This window comes from Sander vitreus, chromosome 16 (assembly GCF_031162955.1).
Source record: "Sander vitreus isolate 19-12246 chromosome 16, sanVit1, whole genome shotgun sequence".
In the NCBI taxonomy this organism is placed as follows: Eukaryota; Metazoa; Chordata; class Actinopteri; order Perciformes; family Percidae; genus Sander; species Sander vitreus.
In genome coordinates, this window is record NC_135870.1 from 8,114,650 (window position 1) to 8,135,551 (window position 20,902).

Below are 20,902 nucleotides of genomic sequence, written 5' to 3' on the forward strand. Positions count from 1 at the left end.
ACCACTTCAGTTAGGGCATTACTTGGATTTAATTTCCGTGCTGTTATGCTGAATTTGATATTTACATATTTTCTTGGACCTAGTTATTTTCCCTATTCCATGCAATCAACTTTCTTATTCAGACAACATACTGAAAAATGAATTAGTCTGATGGACTCAACCAGACTCACTGTGATTCCCTGAATTATTGAAAGACACTGTTTCAGAGAGCAAAAAAATAAATAAAAAAAAAGGACTCTGCCCTTTATCTAATTATTACCAGCTTCCCATCTGCTACCAGAGCTAATGTAAACGTCCTTGTAAATCCATTAATATGCCTCGCCCAAACTCGGAGGCTTTACAGTGTTCTCCGCTTGGGCACCATTTATGTAATGCAATAATGAATTATTGATTGATGTACGATAAACATCCTAATGTAGTCTTAGCATGAATCAAATCCTCAAGCTTGTGATAATTTATTAAAGACCTTTGGACCTTGTGTAAAAGTTGAATCCTATCCTTTATGAAATCTACAGAATATTTATATATATATATATATATATATATATATATATATATATATATATATATATATATATATATATATTGTTGTTGTTGATAGAAACACATGCATTATAATTTTCAGAATATTTTGAATTGTTTTCTACAGAATGTGGATTATTGTATCCTGTAAAGCACGGTGGTGGCTTTGCTGTGCACTGAAATTATATTATTATATTAAATAATAGTATGCCAGTACCTGGTCCATCTGGGACACAACCTCAGAGAGGAGGGAGTGCAGGGTGGAGAGTTCCCTGCCGAGGTCGATGTACCCCTCAAAGCCTGCCGTGTTGGAGATTGTCTCTGGGTTTGAGATTTCGAGCAGGAAGCGCTGCATATTGGTCCACTCGTGCTCCAGGAACTGGTTCATGAATGACATGTACTCTTCCTTGTTACCAAATCTGATGGCAAACAGGGACAGGAAAGGGAAACGGGGACAAAGAGTAATGCAGAAATGTTATTTTTGTTTGAAAATTCCACAATTCTCCACTGAAAAGCTAGGAAAGGGTTATGTGGTCCCATTATCTAAACACACCAAAAAAACAACAACCCACTCACTTGGTGAAGTTTGCCAGGTTTTGGGTGACTTTAGCGATGAGCGTGAGTGTACGTGCTGTGCGGTCATCTGGATACTCCTGCATCAAATTGAAAAGTGAGGGGGACATGATGGCTGGGCAGAGAAACCGCAGGAACAAGGACGCACTGATCAAACGCTCACTGATGTCCGGTCGACCCCGGTTGCTGCATTCCTGTCGCCATGACGCAAATACCTCTTTCAGTTCTCGTGGAAAGACACTGTGGAGAAAAAGAGACAGGACAGGAGTTTTTTTTTAAGAGAAGACCAAAATGCCTCTTTACGTCATAAACCCTCAGTGTGTGAAATAGAGGGAGTAGACACAAAAATGTTTAAAGGATTCTTTAGCTTGAAGTATACAAAGGTGGCTCATAGAAGTCTGTTTTTGGCATATTCTCTGTTCTCCTTGTATATATTCCCATTTCCCAGATTCTTAACTTTCATTCCTACTCCCAAACGTAAGAGTACAAATAATTTATTTAATTTTGTATGACTAAAAAAATGCTGCTCCAGAAGTCTCTTATGTTGGTTAGGAATATATTCTAGAGGACTGCAGTACAGAAACAGAGGTGAGCACATACCTTCTGAGACACGTTTTGGGAGTGATTGTAAAAAACTAACTGGTCATGATGAATAACAACACATTTGCTGAAGCGATCAGCGTAGTTTGAGCATATTATTTGCATCTGATTTGAACCTTTGATAGGATGTTACACTGCTTTTCCCTTCTTCTTTTGTTGCATTTGTCAGGGGTGCAAACAGCAAGAAGGAAGCTGCTACTGATTTGATTGCAATCACTTTCCATCTTGTGGTTCTTAAGTCTCATTACTCAGAATGTCTTTGCAACTCCGGTTTGGTTTATTTTGTTTCCATTTCAGCATAATTGTATCCCTTCTTATAAATAAACTATACATACTGCAGTCATTTAAGCGTTTACACAAACGTATTAATCCTTGTCTCTGATTGGAGTGTACGTGTGATTAATCATTTGATCCCTGGAGAGCTGCTCTGAAAGGTTATTCCTACACTTCGCTCTAAGTAGGAGTAAGATGCTTGATAAATTATTCTTGTTTTTTAGTAAAGTTTTACTCTGAAGTTGGCTCTTAAGACAACAGGGTGTCTGCAACCCCTAGGGTGTCCTCAGAGTCACTGCAGGGGGGGCGCCAAATTATTGTTTAATACGTTTTTGAAAGTGTTTGAAATGTTGTAGGGCACCATAAAAAAAGGTATGTGTTTAGGCTTTATTGTAGGCCCAGTTTATTATGCATCTCAATTTTACACAATATATGTAAGAGGGAGTCCCTGCTCGTCGCTCTTTCAAGTTGGGGGTCCTTGCCCTAAAAAACGTTGAAGACCCCTGCTTTAGATGTTGGTGTAAACGATAACCAGATTCAGTGGCCGCTGTGCCTTTGTGTGTGGGTGGTGGCATGTGTGCATTTAGCCCAGCAGCTCGGCTGGAATTTGTGGGGAAGTCTGTCAATTCCTGATTGTGTTATTTTTGTTTAACAGCATTTTTGATTGATTTGGGGTTGTCATATGAGACAACGTGGCTGATTGTTGTGAGTTTGCTTTCTTTCTTTGGTAATTACATGAATTTGGACTAGCTTTATGTGATGCAGCATCCTGTCATACTGTGTAAAAGTGAAGGTTTCAGTCTCCGTGAATTTATGTCTCTGCTATAGTGTATTGAAACTCTCTAGGTGCTGAGCCTTGTGTTAAATCACTTTATTCCACACAATAATGCCCTAGTGTCATGGTGACGTTATTCGAAGGTGGTTTAATTGCTGTAGGATAGTACTGAAGAGGTCTGCACTTTATTTTTTATGTAATACTTTGACATTTTAATTGTGAATTGTGTTTTTAATATGTATCATCTCGTATGATATGATGGTTTTTATTCAACGGCATTGATTTAACTGTGATTAAGGTCTGTTTCCAGGAGACAATACATGAAACAAGAGATTTTGATGCTATGAATAATTTCTTCTCATTTGTATTGTATTACATGTAATAAAGCAGAATAAATATTAATTAAGGTGAAGTCTGGAACTAAGTAGTACATTTTGTGCCAGTACACACTCCTAGTCTGGAATAGTACAGATGAAAGCCGTGTTCCAGTATTTACCAGTATGAGTTGATGATTTTGCAGAAGGCCAGCTCACAGCACATCTTCAGGTTACTCTGGTGTTCCTGCAGGTCACCTGAGGAACACTTGGATGGATCCACCTCACAGTTCTCATCTGACTCATACAAAGCCTTGATAAACTCACCTGAAAAAGACAAACAGAACAATAAGTCAGAAATTGCAGAAAATATTTGTGTACATCCATTTCCTAATGGATCTGTAAGACAAATACAGCAGGGAAAAGGTTGTATTTGTTTTGTTTGCGTTGGTGATCTGAAGCCCTGCTGAGCTGAGCTAGCACAGAGGAAGAATATAATAATAATAATAATAATAATAATACATTTTATTTAAAGGCGCCTTTCTAGGCACTCAACGACACAATACAGAGGTAAGACATTTAAAAGCAGCAAAAAAAATAAATAAATGATGTCAAAGCTACAGGGAATAGAGTTTGATATCATCCTTGAGATTCTAGTAGGCCGAACCATGAACTAAAAAAATTACTTTTCAAAACAGATCACTCTCTATTTAGACCTGTGACAACACGCTTCATATGCCAAACAAGGTTACACTCACAAAAATAGGGGCAAAGACAACAATGTCCTTTTTTGTTCCCTACATTGGGATGAAAGACAGACCAACGGCTACGATCTCAATGCGCCAACAGCCCGTAAATGTAGCCCACGGCTGCCCTTGTGTTGCCCCAGTCGCAGTTTCAGTGTTTTCAACAGTCTAGCCACACATAAAATAAAAACAAATCCACCAATACAGTGATGCATCATTTACCAGCCCTCCATATTTCTCTGAATCAACCCTGAGAGAGACACGCAAGAAAAAAGACAGTACCTCTAGTTCCAAAGAGACACATACACACACACACACATACACACACACACACACACACACAGAATGACATAAATGACACATTGAGCATTCATGAAAATGATCAGCACACAGAGAAAGATGTGGCGAGTGCCAGGAAGGATGTGTGCCGTTTGTACATTAAACTGCTACTGTGCACATTTCTGAATCAGAGAGGGAGAAAAGCACACAGTGCATACAGAGACGGACAAACACACTTGATCTAACCTTGGACTAACATTGTAGAAGTGGGGGTGGGGGGTGTCAAACAGTCACAGCATAATCATTTTCTATAAAGCTGTTCCTGTAAGTGGTTCAGAATTCTGTTGTCCACGATGAGCGTCCGAAACAAAAATTGAGATGACGGAAGAGTTGATTCAGTTGTCCTGCTGTCAAAATGATTCTTGGGAGGCGAGGACTAATGCATTTAATCTCTCTGATGTCACTGGTGTTTTGCCAAATTGTACTGTAGCCACTACATTTAGTCTACGGATGCTGCAGTGCAACTAACTAATTTAACAACTTAACATTTTTGAGAGAATTAAATACATTTAAGAGGTGAATGTGAAGACAAAAGAGAGCAAAGAAAGATGAACAGGAACATGCAGCAGAAGAAATGAACAAATGGATACAAACAGAAATACATGATGGGAGAAACTTCAAGTACGGACACAAGGCTTTTCTAACTATTTCAGCTTTTTCCTCAGATAAACAGCCTCTGCCTTCGCTCCCTCCCACATCACTGCTTCACTCACCGAGGGCGTCCTGCAGGTACTTCTGTCCCACCAGTTTGAGGTACTCCTCTATGGCCTTTGTCGCTAGCGTGTTCTCTCTAAAGATGAGGTGCTCGTTCTCCCCGCAGCGATCCACCTCAGACATCATCAAGTCTGTGAGGAAGTCCTGCAGGAAAGAAAAAAAAACATGACAAGCACAGGGTTAATAACTGCAAGTCATACATATGTAATTATGTGCTGGCAGATAAAACAAGTAAAAAAATAAATGAGTGGGTTATAATGTAAAAAAAACAGATTCAAGGTTTCATCTGACTCAACTTCATCCACTTCAACTGTTTATCTTGTGATATCCTACATTACTAACACGTTTTCCCATTTCAGACACTGCCGGCATTAGTTTTAATGAGCCCTTTACTTTGGTTTGCTGGTTATGATGTGCCAGTTTGTAAAGACAGTCAACTTGCCTGAGACTGGTTCCCTAGGTCATACAAGTCTCAACGTGGGCTTGCAATTGTACATCATTATACAACTGCCATAGCCAAATAACAGTGTGGATCTAAATAATGCTCATGAGCACAACTTAGCCCCACCCAACAAAAAACATACAGGAGATTCCTTACAAATCATTTTTTGGTTATTTTTTTGGGGCCATCTGGGGGAACTGCAGAGTCTTGTGATAATTATCTGTGGGTCTGTTACTAGAAGAGACTCCTTTCACATACATGTAGTCATTATATCCATTAATATAAAAATACTGGTTATAGCAGATTTAATAGCAACATTAACTACAAAATTCTTGCCGCTATTTCCGTGACTATCCTTGTATCCTTGTTAGCAGTGTTGCTCACAAACTCACCTTTTATACTATGACACAGTGTGCAAAATGGAATACATTGTCTCTCAATTAACTACAAAGCCATGTTGTGACAGGTTTTCAAATCATGTTTTTATGACCAGTGAATGTGAACAAAGTGTACTTCTAAAATTATAATAAACAGAGGGAATCAAAATGGCTCTATTCATATTATCTTTTGAATTTGACATATCCCAGAGCTGAAACTCAGTATGCAGAAAAAAAACAAAAACATGTTTACCACTCAAATTTTCATATAATAGCAGCAAGCGTTTTCTTCACGGTTAATTCAAATGCTCAAAGGGTGATTTTGACACCCGCATTGTCTCTGTTTCCCACCCATACAAATGGAGGGGCGCAAATCATAAAGGCAACTGACAAGATGTGGATGCACATTATAGCCAAGTTTCTATCAAAGGTATGATCACTGTAAAACAGATGTAAAATGTAAAATGTGTTTTATCTTTCTTTTTAATTGTCAGTATGAATTATTTTGATTGAATGCTCTTATTTATTTGTATAACGTCTTGTTTGAGAGTGATCTCCATATATGGCATTCATCAGGTGAAGAAAAATAACAGGTGGAGACAGACATAAGGGTCTGAAAGGGAGACATGGAAGTCTGAAAGGGAGACATGGAAATGGAGCCATCTGGAGATGAATCATCCCTTGTTTGGATCCCTTCAACAGATTTCTGGGTGTACTCTCATGTAAGTCCCCTGGCAGCTTGTTAAACTAGGGGAACCAGCATGGAAGCGATGGAGAAAAGAGACAAGTGACAGATGTACAGAGAGGGATAGAGAAGGGGAGGAAGAAGATACAGAGAGGGGGTCTTTAAAGAACAGGGAAGGAGGCGGAAAGAAAGCGATAGAGCCTCTCAGGCGGTATCTATAACTGCAGCAGAAGCCTGTTATCCCGCTAATCAAAGATACACCACAGGGAGCCAATCATCCACTGATGTGCAGCGAAAGGGGCCTTTTTAGTTAATGCATTTGCACATTCCACACATGCACCACCCCCTGACACAAATATACACAAACCTATGTGGAAGAAAATCTAAACTCACTATCAATAAACATCTGAATTAAACCCAGATTGTAGCATAAGAGGTGTGTATGGCTATTTGTGTGTGAGTTTGTACCGAGTCTGCTATAATATAGTGCCTATAAAAATGAAGTACGTTATGTTTTATTGTAACAAAACAATCAAGGCATTTAAAGGGGATTTTTTTTACATGGATCAACAGGAAAACAAAACCTTTAATGTCTACAAAGCAATCTAAGTGATTACAAACATGTCTGCATTAAGTATTCATAGTATAAATTCAGGTCCAAGTTTTGGTGAGTCAGTATCGGGACAAAACCCATAACACATAACGATTGAGGGGCACTCTGAACAACTCAGTGAAAAAGGTAAATGAAAGTCAGGGGATGGATACAAGAACATGTCCAAGAAGTCACTAAACATCCCTTGGAGTACAGTTAAATCAATCATTAAGAAATGGAAGGCGTATCAGTGTTACTGTGCAAGAAGGAGACTAGTAAGGGAGGCTACCCAGAGATCTATGACAACTCTGAAGAAGTTCCAAGCTTCTGAGAGTCTGAGATTGGAGGGACTGCACATACAACAACAGTTGGCCGGATGCTTCACCAGTCACGGCTTTATGGGGGAGAAGAAAAGAGAAAGAGAGAAAGCCACTCTACGGAAAAAAACTCACGTGACAGCTCAGCTACAGTTTGCCAAAAGCGACGTGGCAAGCTCTGAAATCAGCTGGAAGAAGTTTCTATGGTCTGATGAGACCAAAAATGAGCATTTTGGCCATTAGACTAAACACTATGTTACACTGCATGTCATCAGAAACGCAGCGTCCCCACCGTGATGCCCAGTGGTGGTGGCAGCATCATGCCGTGGGGCTGCTTCTCTGCAGCAAACCCCAGAAGACCTCTGAGGGTAGAGGGTGAAATTAATTCAGGAGTATAGAGGGAAATCCTGGGTGAAAAAACTAATGTAGTCTGCAAGAAACCTGCGAGTTGGGAGGAGATTTATTTCCCAAAAAGACAATGACCCCAAGCATAAAGCTAAAGCTACACTGGCTTAAAAACAATGTTTTTCCTGAAGTGGCTCAAGGATGCAATTGCTTCTCAATGGTGCATCTACTCAATACTGACTTGAAGTGGGTAAAATGAAGTATGTTATTTCTAATTCCTTTTAAGAGAGCCGTTTCACATTTACATTAAAGGGTATTTTTCTGTTAATCAGTGTCACAGAAAAAACAAGAACTTGAATGCACTGTAAATCATCCCTACACTCCTGTACCTAATGATAATTTCTAGTCCAGTAATTTATGCCGACAGCATTACAATTTAGGTAACATTTTATCGGAAGAAAATGTCATCCCAATTATGATCTTTCCTCTAACCTCTACCCCTCTGTGGCTCTCCTTCTCCCTGTTCTCCTCCCTCCTCTCTGCTCTGCACTCATGTGGCCACTGAGGCGAGGCAAATCCAGGCCTGATTAGAGAGGACGGTCAGTTTAAATAGAGGAGGAGAGAGACAGAAACTGAGAGACATCAAAAGATAGACGGAATAATTCTTGCTAGCAGCCTTAAACAAAAAATTAGATCCAACCACCGCTGACAATCTCTTACAGTGACATGCTAACACGATTTGTTGAGCCTACCAACTTATAGGTGGAGGATACAGTTCAGCGAATTTCAGTTTTAGTATCTTTTATGTAAGCTTGGAACTTAATTACAACACAAATACAGGGATGTACATGGAAATTAGAGGGACCATAATGGTGGATTTGCACATCTCATATCTCATCTCTGCCTGAAGTACAAACTGCATACATTATATTGACCATTTTTCAGTGCATTCCATATGTTCTTAAGATTGATTTCCTAGCTTCCAGGTGGCAAATAGTTTACTGCTTCTCATTTCAGTATGTTACTAAAATAGACCTGAGGCAACCTGACTATTTACTTGATTTTTTTCTCCCAAAGTTATGATATTACAGCATGGTAATACACTTGCTAGCGGGACCATTGTGACAACTCTTGTGCTCACAGACACGTCAACATGCCTAGTTTGAGAGTCGGCTGCACTGACACGCTTTTCTTGTTGGGAATTCAAACCAGGAAGATGTGATTTTGTTTCCTGTGTTAACAAGACTAAGAGTCTACAGCCACACTTGCCATAGCGTTGCTTTGAGTTAAATGCTAACGTATTAGCATGTTAACATGCTCACAATGACAATGCTAGTGTGTGAGCATGAGAGTGTTAGAATGCTAGCATGCCACAACTGTCAAAACTAAAGCCAAAACTTTGTTTACTATAAAGGATTCCTCTTTCAAATTACTTTAAAGTCTCTTCAAGTGGTAACATAGTGAACTCTTTGAAAACCAATGACTACCTGGTAGGTTGGAAATCAATGTTAAACTCTTTAGTATGCTTGGGAAAATGGTCGGCAGTAATGCTAAGTATAGGTTAAATCATAGAGAACCACCGGTATTATAAAAGTCTGAGCAATTATGTCCAAAAAAGAGACTGGAGCTCCTTTCTTTTCTATCCTGTCATCCCTCAGCCTTTTCTCTGACGCCCTCAATCCTGCAGCCCCCTCCTCCCCCCCTAATAAGGAGTGCTAATAAGGAGAAGTGGAACGCTCTCTGTATCGCTGCCACATCTCATAAGCCAAACCATGCCTCAAACAAAACCCAACACAGTGCTCAGAGAAGGAGGATGATATGAAGACAGGGTCAGAGTGGAGGGTAGATGGTGCAGCACGGCTGATCAGATCTAATAAATAGTAGGGAACAGAGTCCTGTTGGAAAAATTGAGAAGCTCCCTGTAGATGGGGTTACTTGCTATTACAAACTCATAAAGCATTGTCCATTGCCCTGCAGTACACACAACAATCTAATCACCACCAGGCACAGCCCTGTGTGTGTGTACTGCTTACATCTCTATTTGGCAATATTCCACTGCAGCTGAAAGTTTTGAAGCTGAAATATACAGACTTCTACTAAAGAGACAACACAATCTTCAAGTTCATGGTCAGGACTCACACTCTGTCAGACAAACCTGAACACAGAGCAGGAGACAAGTGATGTTTTAAATGGCATCATTTGCAATTACTGCACTGCATTGGGTTTAGGGAAAGAAAAGAGAGTAAAAGTAGATGAAAGGTCAGGTTTATGCTTTGTACACACTCAGATGTTTTTTGTGTGTTTCTATGGTAATATAATGCACATAAAATCCCTTAAAAGGATAATACTGGAGCAGGAAAAAGCAAAGAGCATTTTTTTCTTAAATTAGCCTCCTTAAAACTCTGTTCCTGAGTATGCGAATGTCTCAAGTGAGTTCCAATATCACCACTAAATCACATAGTGTTTTTTTATTATCTACTGTGCATGTGCACTCTTTGTTGGAAAGCAATGACCTACATTTCATTACATATGTGCCTACACATTGCTTCAATGATAATACGACTGAATTGAATTCAAACAGTTGTGTTCTACCATGTATAATGTGCATGGGAATCAGTGCACTTTATGTTACCCTGAATATAAACGGCTAAATGATGATGAGCTTACGTGCTGTAAAAAAAATACATATTTAAAAAGTATTTATACCAGCGCTTACTTTACTTTCAGGGTGTCCTGCTGTTGAACTAGTATCCTAATGAAAGAAAATGCTTTTTTTTTGTATATTATATTCCAGCAATGTCCAACAGAGCATGAATAAAGATTTTCTTTTTGGCATAATGCTTATACTTTGTTCATAGATTGTTTTTATGTTGTGAATGGATAAAAAAAACAAAAAAACTCATTATTGGAGAAGTCATGGATTGCGAACAAATGGGATTCATTAGAAAACAAACGACATGGAAATTACCTGTTGATGCTTTGTTTGAGTGTTGTTATTAAGGTGTGTACATATACCACAAGGCAGCAAATACACATTTTTAGATAATTTAAAATGACAAAGTTTGGGCTTAACAATTGGAGTATTGTAACATATAGGTAGGAAACAAGAATTGAATGTAAGGGGGAAAATAGAAAACCAGTAACATTAACAATTTGACTGATCGATAAGCCTTGTTTTTTTCAGCCTGGGGCAAGGGCTGAGGTAAGACTCAGGGGGAGAAAACAAGAACCACTCCAGCCTCTCCATCCTTGGCTCTCCTCATCTTTCCATCTCTTTCTGCCTACCCTGGTCTCCCTCCCTGGAGACTGGTGGCTAGTATTACAGAGTTATAGCCTGCAGCTCTTCCTGTGAGGGTCACATTGGGTTGACTGAGAGGACTGGAGGCCGAACGGAAATGGAAATGGAAAGCGGGTCCTCATGTAGGCACAGAGGCTTGTCATTCAACACGAAAACAGGAAAGGCTGCAGCTGTCCTGATTTAGCTGCTAGTGCACATGATCATTATGATGATTATCAGTTTTGACTGGAGGGGGTCTTACAATAAGTGTCATCAGCTTACAAACATCATGTTTGATGACGTACTGTGCATATTGCCAACGCGTGTGTCTGTGTGTATTTCTGTATGACGTCTGTCTACCTATATTTAAAAGAGTTAAGTGCAGTGAAGCAGTGTAATGCACACTCACTTAGTCTCATATTGCGTTTTAAAATCTAATTTGAATTTCCTTTTTTGTTTTTATTGCAGTTAAATTTTTTAGGGTTTTCTAACATTATGAAACAAGGCAGAATACAGGAAGATAAAAGTGAAATGAATTCACCTAAATTGATATTTATGTTTCAAAGATTACAAGATTCCTGTGATGATGTACTTTAGACACGGCGATGCTTTGAGCTAAATGGTAACATCAGTACGCTAACATGTTCACGATGACCATGCTCATGTTTAGCAGGTGTAATATTCACCAGGTTCACCGTCTATGTGTAGCTCTTCAGCAGATGTTTTTAGCACATGCTAAAAAGCTAATCAGCACAGAGTTCAGGTGAGGCTGATGAGGATGTCATTAGTTTATCAGGTAGTTGGTCATAAACCAAAGTGTGGCACATGGCATGTGGCACGATTAGAGGCAGATTTCATCGCAAAGGTTTTGCTGAGATGGACTCCTCCAGGCAACAGGAAACGTGGACAATCAAACGTGACGAGGTACAAAACTGCGATGGAAAAGATAGCCAAGATGAACTTAACTTGGGGTGAGGCTCAGCCTGTTGCCAAGGATATGAAACAATGAGGGAACTCGTTGTTTTGTATTGAGTAAGTAATGATCACTAGCTCTTATTCACAGATTGTATTTTACTCATGAAGAGTGTATTGATTTATTATTCTATGAATCATATTTCATAGATTTTTTTTCTCTTTCAGCACTTTATTTGTATTCTTTGCTCGCTGTGCACATGTATCTTAGGCATTTAAAACTATATGAAGGCAAATCAATCTCAAGAGACTGATAGTGAGAAGAGAGACAGGGAGGGAGAGAGACAGAGTCTATGTAATCTTAGTGCCAACAGAGATGTCAAGATCGATGTGTTGAGCTGATTGTTTCTCTTTGCAGTCTGCCGCTGTTTGGCTCGACAGCCATAAACTGGGTTACTGCAATGCATGTTCTCCATCTTTACCTTCTCTTCTCTCCTCCTTGTCGGCGCCTTCCCCTTTCTCTATTTCACCTCTCCTCCATCACTCCATGCTGTCAGGGGATGGTCAATAAAAATCCTGCTGGGATTACTAAACAGTCTGAAGATGTGATGCATTGCCTTTGTTGAGCAAATTCTACAGGCGAGACTATAAGGAGAGCAAGTGCATTGATGTGCTTTGTATTTACTTCCTGATCTGATTAGAGCCTTTACAGTAGATATATACGTCTTCATAACTACTTAACATCTACTCTTCTAATTGTGCCCTATTTCTCTCAGCCAAACACACTTCAAAAACTGTTTGTCTGCTCCTCCAACATCCATCTTAGTTCATCATAAGAGGGTTTACCTCCTTTGTGGTAAATGATAAGATTTTGGCTATTATACAAATGTATCAGAGCCCGTCATGTCATGTAAATCATTTGTCACATGATATTATGTATGTACGACAAACTGTGCCTGTGCGCCACAACTGTGGCGATGAGCATTACTGCCCGCTGAATGCATTAATAAGATGCTTGTGCTGAACGTAAATGGAGCTGTGCGACAATTTACCACAAAGGATGTAAAGAGGAGAGACTCACATATTTCGCCATCTTAAGCAGGGCTGTTAGTTTACCTTGAGGAGCAGTAACATAAAAACGCAGTGGCATAATAACCAGAACACAACCCTCCTCTGGCCAGTTATCACAAGGATTAATCCTCTTTATCGTCACTTCCAACAGTCGGCGCGGCTGAGAGGAGTGCCAACAAAATTAGAAGATCATCTTCCCAAAGGGCTGAGGCGTTGAGAAGACTAGATCAATAACGCAGAGGATTCATGCCAGGAGTGGATATTTTCGGATGAAAGGAAGGTGAACTTCTCCAGGCAATTACAACACAGCAGAGGGTTTTGTTACTGTTACTGTGGAGCGTCTAGTTGCAGTTTGGGTGTGCGGACATAACAGCATGTCCCGCCGGGGAGGAGACGGACTGCTGTTGTGACCTTACAGGAAGTCAGCAGAAATGTTATGATTGGATTTCTCGTTTTGGCTGAATCTACGGCCTCAAAATCAAATAAAATCAGTTGACATAGAAAGTAGACTATTTAGGGGTCCAAGCCCGAGGGGGCTGGGAACCTGAGCATGCAAGGCAATGCAGTTCCCAGTACCTGCGGATCTGGGAACCGCATTGTAATCCTAAGGATTATTCTTATTAGGGGTCCAAACCCGAGGGGGCTGGGATCCTGCTTAGGCAAGGCAACACAGATCCCAGTACCATCGGTGCTGGGAACCCTATCGTTTTTGTAATAATTCTTCTTCTTTTTATTTTTCAGGAGATAACAGTGTCGCTACAGCCTCAACCATGCATGGTGGGGCGGTGCCATTTGTAGGACTGATTGATTGGTTAAAGTGGGCGTGGTCTATTGCGGCCCCCTAAAAATACATTGGTGCCATTACAACGCATGTATAAAATGAATGTAAATGGGAAGATAGGATTAGGGTTTATACTTAAAGCTATAATAGTGCGTAATTTCTGCTGCCCCCATGAGGAATTCTAAGTAATAACAACAAAACTATCGGCACGTCCACATGATACAAGCCTTCAGGGACTGCACACCGCCTCCACGCCCCCATTGACACAGTTGCTAGTAGCCAAAGAGGACACGGACGAGTAAAAAACATGATGGACTCTTCAAAAGAGGTAATTATCTTCACTCGAGTTTCTGCGCGGGAAAGTCACCGGACGACACAATCTTCTGAACATAGTCATACTGAGAAATACAAAGAGAGTTGTGTGGAGCTGATAGTCTTAGCAACTCATTTGGCAATCGCTTGAATGTAACGGACGTTCATTAATATCAAAAAGTTACGCACTAAAGCTTTAATAGCAGCTCACGCATTGTGATATTTCCTAATGTTTGACGCATTGTGATATTGTCTGACGTTTACCTAGCTGCCATTGCGCTTTAGGTAACGCACTTGCGGACTCCATGGGTCGTTGGGGGGGGGGCGACTCGCATTGGCGAGGCTTGGACCCCGTCATAACTGCTTGCAGTTCTGGTCATTGTTGTTTTTACTTCAACCCACAGACATAGTGTGCATATCTGACCTATTCCTAAAGCCACATATATCCGAATACAACTGCAGGCCTTCTTGCTCGCGCATAAAATTGAATAACTGACCTGCAACCACCTGCTAATGTCCTGTGATTTATATGTAGGTGTGTGTGTATAAAGTTAGCATGCCCGCCATGCTCACCAATGCATCCAGACATCAATACAGCATCCGTAATGACATCTCTCCAGAGAGCTTTGGCCTCAAGACGCAATGAAGCATGAAAGAGAGATGAAGCAAGACAAAGACGCAAAGTAGGGAGAGAACAAGAGAGAAAGAGCGAGTGTGCAACGGAGCAGAATATTTGGGGTGTAATTATTACGTGATGGGTGATAAAATGACACGAGAAGAAACAGGAGTCTAGAAGGTGTTGCATACTAATGCACATTACAACCTGCAATCTGCATCTAACAACAACAACAACAACAACAACAATAGCCAGCTGCAATTAGAAACTGTTTCCAACCCCATACACAGCTGATTAAACACGATGTGCATCATCAGAACTTCAAAACTACAAAGTCACTGCTGCATCTCCAAAACGAACAATGGGGGAACAATGACATTGAGCTTATGGGATTTTCCAGAGTATATCTTTGCTCAAGTAAATGTGCTTGATTCCTAAATATAACCCACCAATGTTAGCACAGACCGCACCCAAGTTGGCAGTGCATGAAAAAAAGAACTTCATCATTGTATTAAGATATATGTGTATATAAAGCATCTGTGCAGCAGCAGCGGATATCCTAATTAGGCCTTGGGAATAGTTTAGAATAAGTGGTTTCTTGGTATCGCTGTGTGCTGCGTTTGGCATGACATGACTGCTTTATCCCTCAAGGCTGAAGGAAAAACATGTACTCAAGTGTATGTGTACTACCTAAGTATGTCAGACCACTTCACAATGTATTGAATGATGAAAGTCTTTTCAGAAAGGAAGCTGCAGCAGCTAACAACATTTTGAAAGCAGCCATTATTAATTCTTCCTGCTTACGTCAGTCCAAAAGCTGTTCTTCACAAGGCAACAGCAGCTTTCTTTCTGTATTTACAGCGCCACATAGATAAAATTAGTTTGTTTTTCTTGAACACAGATTTAGTGAGGGTATAGTATGTTTATGTGTATGAAGGTCTCTGTCATGATGAGCAACCTTGGAAAATCATCTCTGGTGCCGTTTTACACACAGCTCATCCACAGCTAGCAGAAAACCAGCCAGGAAGGAAGACTGGAAGGTGAGAGAGAAGTAAAAGTTTGAGTGCTTTGCTGGGAAGGTGGGGATTAATTGAAGGTAATTAAGGATGTGGCCGTCTCTCCAGGGACCAGTAGAGGCCTTCTCCCCCATCAATCAAAAGCTATCAGTCCCGAGCCTAAACAGGCAGACTGGCGGTACAGTGTGGATAGACATCACTTCTTAAGCACTGATCATTCATCACTCCGCTGAGCTGTGATAAAGTCTGAGAAAGTTTCAAAGCTCTGCTGATGAGATACTGTCAAAAAAACTAAACTGAGGCACAAGCTGTCGCGGGCAACTGACGAGGCATTGAAGACGTGATTCTGCAGTGAAGAAAGCAGCCTGAAGCAATCTTCCACTAAAAGCAGACAGTTATTTCAGACATTACGAGGACAACAAGATGCCTATTTCCTGATAAAAATGATCTTTTGTTTATTGGAAAGGCATTGGAACTGACTTAAATCCATCAGTATTATCACACATCAGTTAATTGTTTCTTCTATAAAACAGCAGGAAAAAAAAAGCCCAGTATATCTTCCCAGGACACAATTCGACATCTTTTAAATGCCTTGTCTCTTCCAGTCAACAGACCAAAACATATTCAAGTAACAATTATATAAAACAAAGAAAAGCAGATCAAATCTTAACATTTGAGTGGCTGGAACCTTTTTGACTTCTTGTCATTTATGCTTGAAAAATCAATGACTAACCTGGTTTCAATGTAGGCTGATTAATATCGATTAATCAACTCATCAATTCAGCTCTTGGCTTCTTTACATCCTCTTTTTATCAGCAGCCAATAAGATGGCTTTCCCCTTCCATGTCTCACTCAGATTTTATGAACACTCAAAATGCCAACGTTTGTTTCACTGCACTGAAAGGTAAAGTGAAAAAAAAAGCAATTTGGGTTGGATGGGAGATTATCTGAGTCCTGTTGTCATGGGAGACTTAGCTCCTACTGTGGTAGACTAATCTCCCCGCGCTTGCAGTGCTGCAGACAGCGGTGGATATATTGTGCTTCTGTCCTGCATCGGTATGCCGTGAAGCACTGCAGGGGATACATGTTAGGGATTAGCTTGAGTTAAAAATGTAATACAGGCTGGTGCACCAAGAGGAAATCACCTCGCCGTCTGGTCTTTGTCTGCTCTGCATTACAGCTGTGGGAGGGGGGGGGGGTCAATAGTTCAAAGGATGAGCAGGCAGCGGAGGAATAGTTAACATTTGTGTGCTTCATAATGTCTTGTCTGTACCTCATGGCAGGATAATGGTCTGACATTCTGCTTTTGTTATCCATTTTGTCTCCACGGAGAGTACAAACATGGCGAAAATGGAAATAAATCACATCATTGGTACTAACCTTGGCCTTGCCAGTGCTCTGTAGAATGTGGACCAGTGCACACGCCATCTCCTCCTTGTTCTTGACGCTAATCCCAGGCTCAAGCACCGAGCAAAGCAGCATGTAGTTGTTGGTGGTGTACTCTGCAAACTCCTTGTACATCTCCATGGGAAGGATGTTCATACTCTGATAGCGTGCCTTGATCCTAATCATAGGCCCAGATGTCTTGCCCTTAGGGGGGTTGGGCAGGCTGACTGGATACCACTTCTCCACAAACTGCCGTCCGGTAACTGCTGCGACGGGGATATTGACAAGTCCAATGTAATTGTTTTTATCTTTCTTTTTCTTTTTGTCTGTGTCTTTGTAGAGGTGGGCTGTGATGCTCTTGACAGCAGGCAGGTTGTTGAACTCAAAGTGCTCTCCCCAGAAGACATTGTCAGTCTTGAGTTTACAGGTGGTGCGGGCGTACAGTGAGTCATCGAGGCAAAGCTCGCAGAAGTATTTCTTTTTGGCCGGCAGGTCCTTGGCCTCGATGATCCACAGCCTCAACAGGTTCTCCACCCGACGACTGTTGTCCTGGAGAAGATGAAAGGGAGTGGTTAAGTAAGGTCTTTTGGAACAATCTTTACCAACAACATCACCACTGGGCAAAAGTAAAAGGACATGTACTGGATGGAAGTAACTACTAACATCAAAACTAATCTAGTAAACAACAAACTGAATGAATCAAACGGCTGCAGAATAAACTGATGACATTCAAACGAGAATCAGCCATTTGACGTTTCTCCATTTTTAATGACAATTTAAAATCCTTTCTCTCCTGCGTTTGCAGTCTTTTAAAAAGCTAAGGAATTTCCTTCCTACATTATTTCACAGAGTGCTAACCCATTCTTATGTCATTTTTGCCCATTATTCAGATTGCCTTGAAAAATACCTCTAAAGATGAAGAGAGGAAAGAGAGGAGCTAATAAATACCTTATCAGAGAGAAATACCAGGGCCTCTCATAATCACAAAAACGCCATTACAGTAGATGATTGAAATACCGCAAGCTATGCTCAAGAAAGCTCAACCGTATCTGGATGCTTTTCATATGTTGCAGCGTACGACAAAAACATTCTTCTGGTTAATGAAATGTATTCATGCAGTTTATATGTTTCTGTAGGTCTAGATTCAACAGGTGTTTCTGAACTCTGAAAAATCTTATATTTAATGTGTGTGTGCTTCATTTAGGTGCATCTTAAGTGGCAGCAAAAGTCGAGGCATTGGACGTTAGAAAGCCCAATCTGTCAAACAATAGGAGATGTATGGGTCACGAGGATTATGTCTCAGCATCACCTTCTTACAGATAGTAGAAGAGTTCTCCTTTTCAACTGTGAGAAAAACCGGTTCGAAGGGACTTTCTATAGACTGACTCCACTGCCGACTCCTGTACTGCATAGAACATCTTAATCTTCAAATTTCTTTTGCAGCATGATGCCTCAAGCCTTTGGAGTATGTGTTCCTCTGCTCAGTATTATTCCTGAAGATTGAGAGCTACATTTCAGTCTTGGTGTACTCAGTGTTAAATAACACTTTGTCAGTAGATTTGTCAAATGTCCCTCTGTTGACACACAAAAATGACTCCCTACAGTAAATCAAGGTGCTCTATACTGTCAGTTAGAAGTTAAACTTTGTGTTGTGTCACACGGAACTGTATTTGCAATCAAACACCAGCCTGTAAAGATGATACTTGTGCATACTGCCTATTATCATTAAGTACCCAGATCTATTACACAAGATGAATTGTGCACCACCTAATTTCATTTATATTGATTACGTATCTGGCAGATAGGTATTGAAAATCGCTGAATATATTTTTATTTCCTTTGTTGTTCCATACTTTTGCTATATGAGCAACTCCTTCCGCCTCCGAAGCACCAGCGACAGAAAAAAAAAATGTTATGGCGAGGTCAAGGTAAAAACAGTCTCGCTTTGCCAGACCCTCCTCCAAAGTACGCTGGAGGAGAGTCTGACCACTCCACAAAGCATTCAGGGATGGGAGGAAAATGTGCTCTGGTTTATTGGCATTTCTTCAAACCAATCACAATCGTCTTGGGCAGAGAAAAGCAGCGATGCCGCTACAAAATAGGCTTGGAAGGAACTTATTTTGGTGAAACGTGTACGTTTAAAAGTTGTTTTAGTCGTGCAACAGAAAACTGAGATTGGACAGATAGTCTAGCTAGCTGTCTGGATTTAGATTGCAGAGATCTGAGAAAAGGTTAACCACAGTCCTCATAAATCGACCGGAGTTTAAAATGCCAACACAAAGGAAGCCCAAGGCAGACGGATATCCGGCCTAAATGAGGGAAATCCGGCGGATTGTCCGGCGGCAACGGAGCAATCCCGAAAGTGGAACGTCGAGGATATAGACTAAGGTGACAAATACGTACTGACCGGTAAACCACAAAGTCAAACAGGTTGAGTCTTCAGTATGTCCTGCATAATGCCCTGTCAGCTTTTAACCAATATGTACTCTGTTATTGTAGATCATTACACATTTAGATTTTAAGTTCTTTAGGAGCAAAATCAGTTTAAGTAAACAAATTGAATACGTTTTTATACATGCTGATGCCTTTGCTTGTCCTCCATATACTGGATAAATGGTTTAAACAAGTGTTTGTACACTTGTTCGCATTGACATGTTACCTTAATCGTGGGTCTAGTCTGTTTTAGTCAGTGAGTAGAGAAGTGTAAAATCTGTTTAAAACAACTCCAGAGACTTCCTTATCTAGTTCCAAACAATATCAGTATCTGACTCCAGTTTCTATGTCTGCCAAAAAAGAACACTGCACTCTAACTCTCTCTGCAAGTCACTCAAAATCATGAAATAATTAAAAATGCAAAGCAAAGACAGAGAGAGACAGAAATAATACCTCTCTGCCAAAAAAGAGCCAAGGAGTAAGAACACTCCAACGTTATTAGGGAGCTTTTTTTCTTTTAAAGTTGTAATTAATGAGTCATGTACTTAATAATGACAGATGAAGGAGCAAAGACGCTGTGAGATGAGGACTATTTTCTTGGCTTGATGTGTTTGCCACTCTCCCTCTGCCACAGCTGTGTTTGTCAAGACTACAGATGGTATCAACGCTTGGGAGAAATGCACTTTGGGAGTCTCGGCGTTCCTCCCTGCAACCTCTGTGTCCTCTGCCCTTTAGGTATACAGTGCAGGAAGGGCACAGCTGCACGTTACCATATCAGATTGCATTGTTGTGCGAGTTACGACACAATGTCAAACACCACGTAGATCACTGTTTTTATAACTATCGATGTTGCACAGTGTGGTTTGGAATTGGGACACTTGTACATGAACTTATTAGTGTTGATTGCTGCACTCGTCCCAGCTACTGTGTATTTACCTTGTTGGGTTGTACTGCTCTCCTCAGATTCTCCATCCATTTGTCTCTCTCGGCTGATGAACGGCAGGAAAAACATTTGCTTCCTGTGGAGGTTGTGACCTACACAGAGAGAGAGAAGGAAAATGAACGATTAAATGATCAAACGCCATGCATAACAATGACAAAGAAGAAGTCGAACAGAATGTTTTGCTAAACTTAGTTCTGAAATACCACTTTGTCTCTGTCGGCAAAAAGCTTATCAACAATACACACGCATACACAATAGTGGATCTGAGGATGACTCGGCAGTGTTGAGAAAGACTGGTAGGCTGGATGTTGACTGGATAATAAAAAAATGCATAGTGGGACGGCGAGAGAACAGAAAGAGCAGAAATGAGAATGATGTAATGAGCAGGATAATACAGATTAGTGGAGATTTCAGGTCTCTACGGGAGGCAGTGTAGGATTTAAAGTATTCAGTATTTTCTCTCACCCTGAGGCTCCCTAGCTACAGCTGCATGTATGCATACATGTGTTCGTGCACACGTGACTCTTACAGTGATTAGAGG

At 40.6% G+C, this 20,902-nt stretch overlaps 1 protein-coding gene across 8 annotated transcripts in view; it reads right to left on the bottom strand.

Moving 5' to 3' along the window:
• dab2ipb (DAB2 interacting protein b) overlaps positions 1–20,902 on the bottom strand; it is a 133,544-nt gene that overhangs the window by 17,164 nt on the left and 95,478 nt on the right. For all 8 annotated transcript variants that reach the window (XM_078272187.1, XM_078272189.1, XM_078272186.1 and 5 more), the window contains 6 exons: positions 20,355–20,453; positions 16,980–17,534; positions 4,856–5,000; positions 3,240–3,384; positions 1,099–1,335; positions 740–941 (listed from right to left, as the gene is read on the bottom strand). In XM_078272187.1, the coding sequence (XP_078128313.1) occupies positions 740–941; positions 1,099–1,335; positions 3,240–3,384; positions 4,856–5,000; positions 16,980–17,534; positions 20,355–20,453 (1,383 nt within the window). The remainder of the gene's footprint in view (positions 1–739; positions 942–1,098; positions 1,336–3,239; positions 3,385–4,855; positions 5,001–16,979; positions 17,535–20,354; positions 20,454–20,902) is intronic.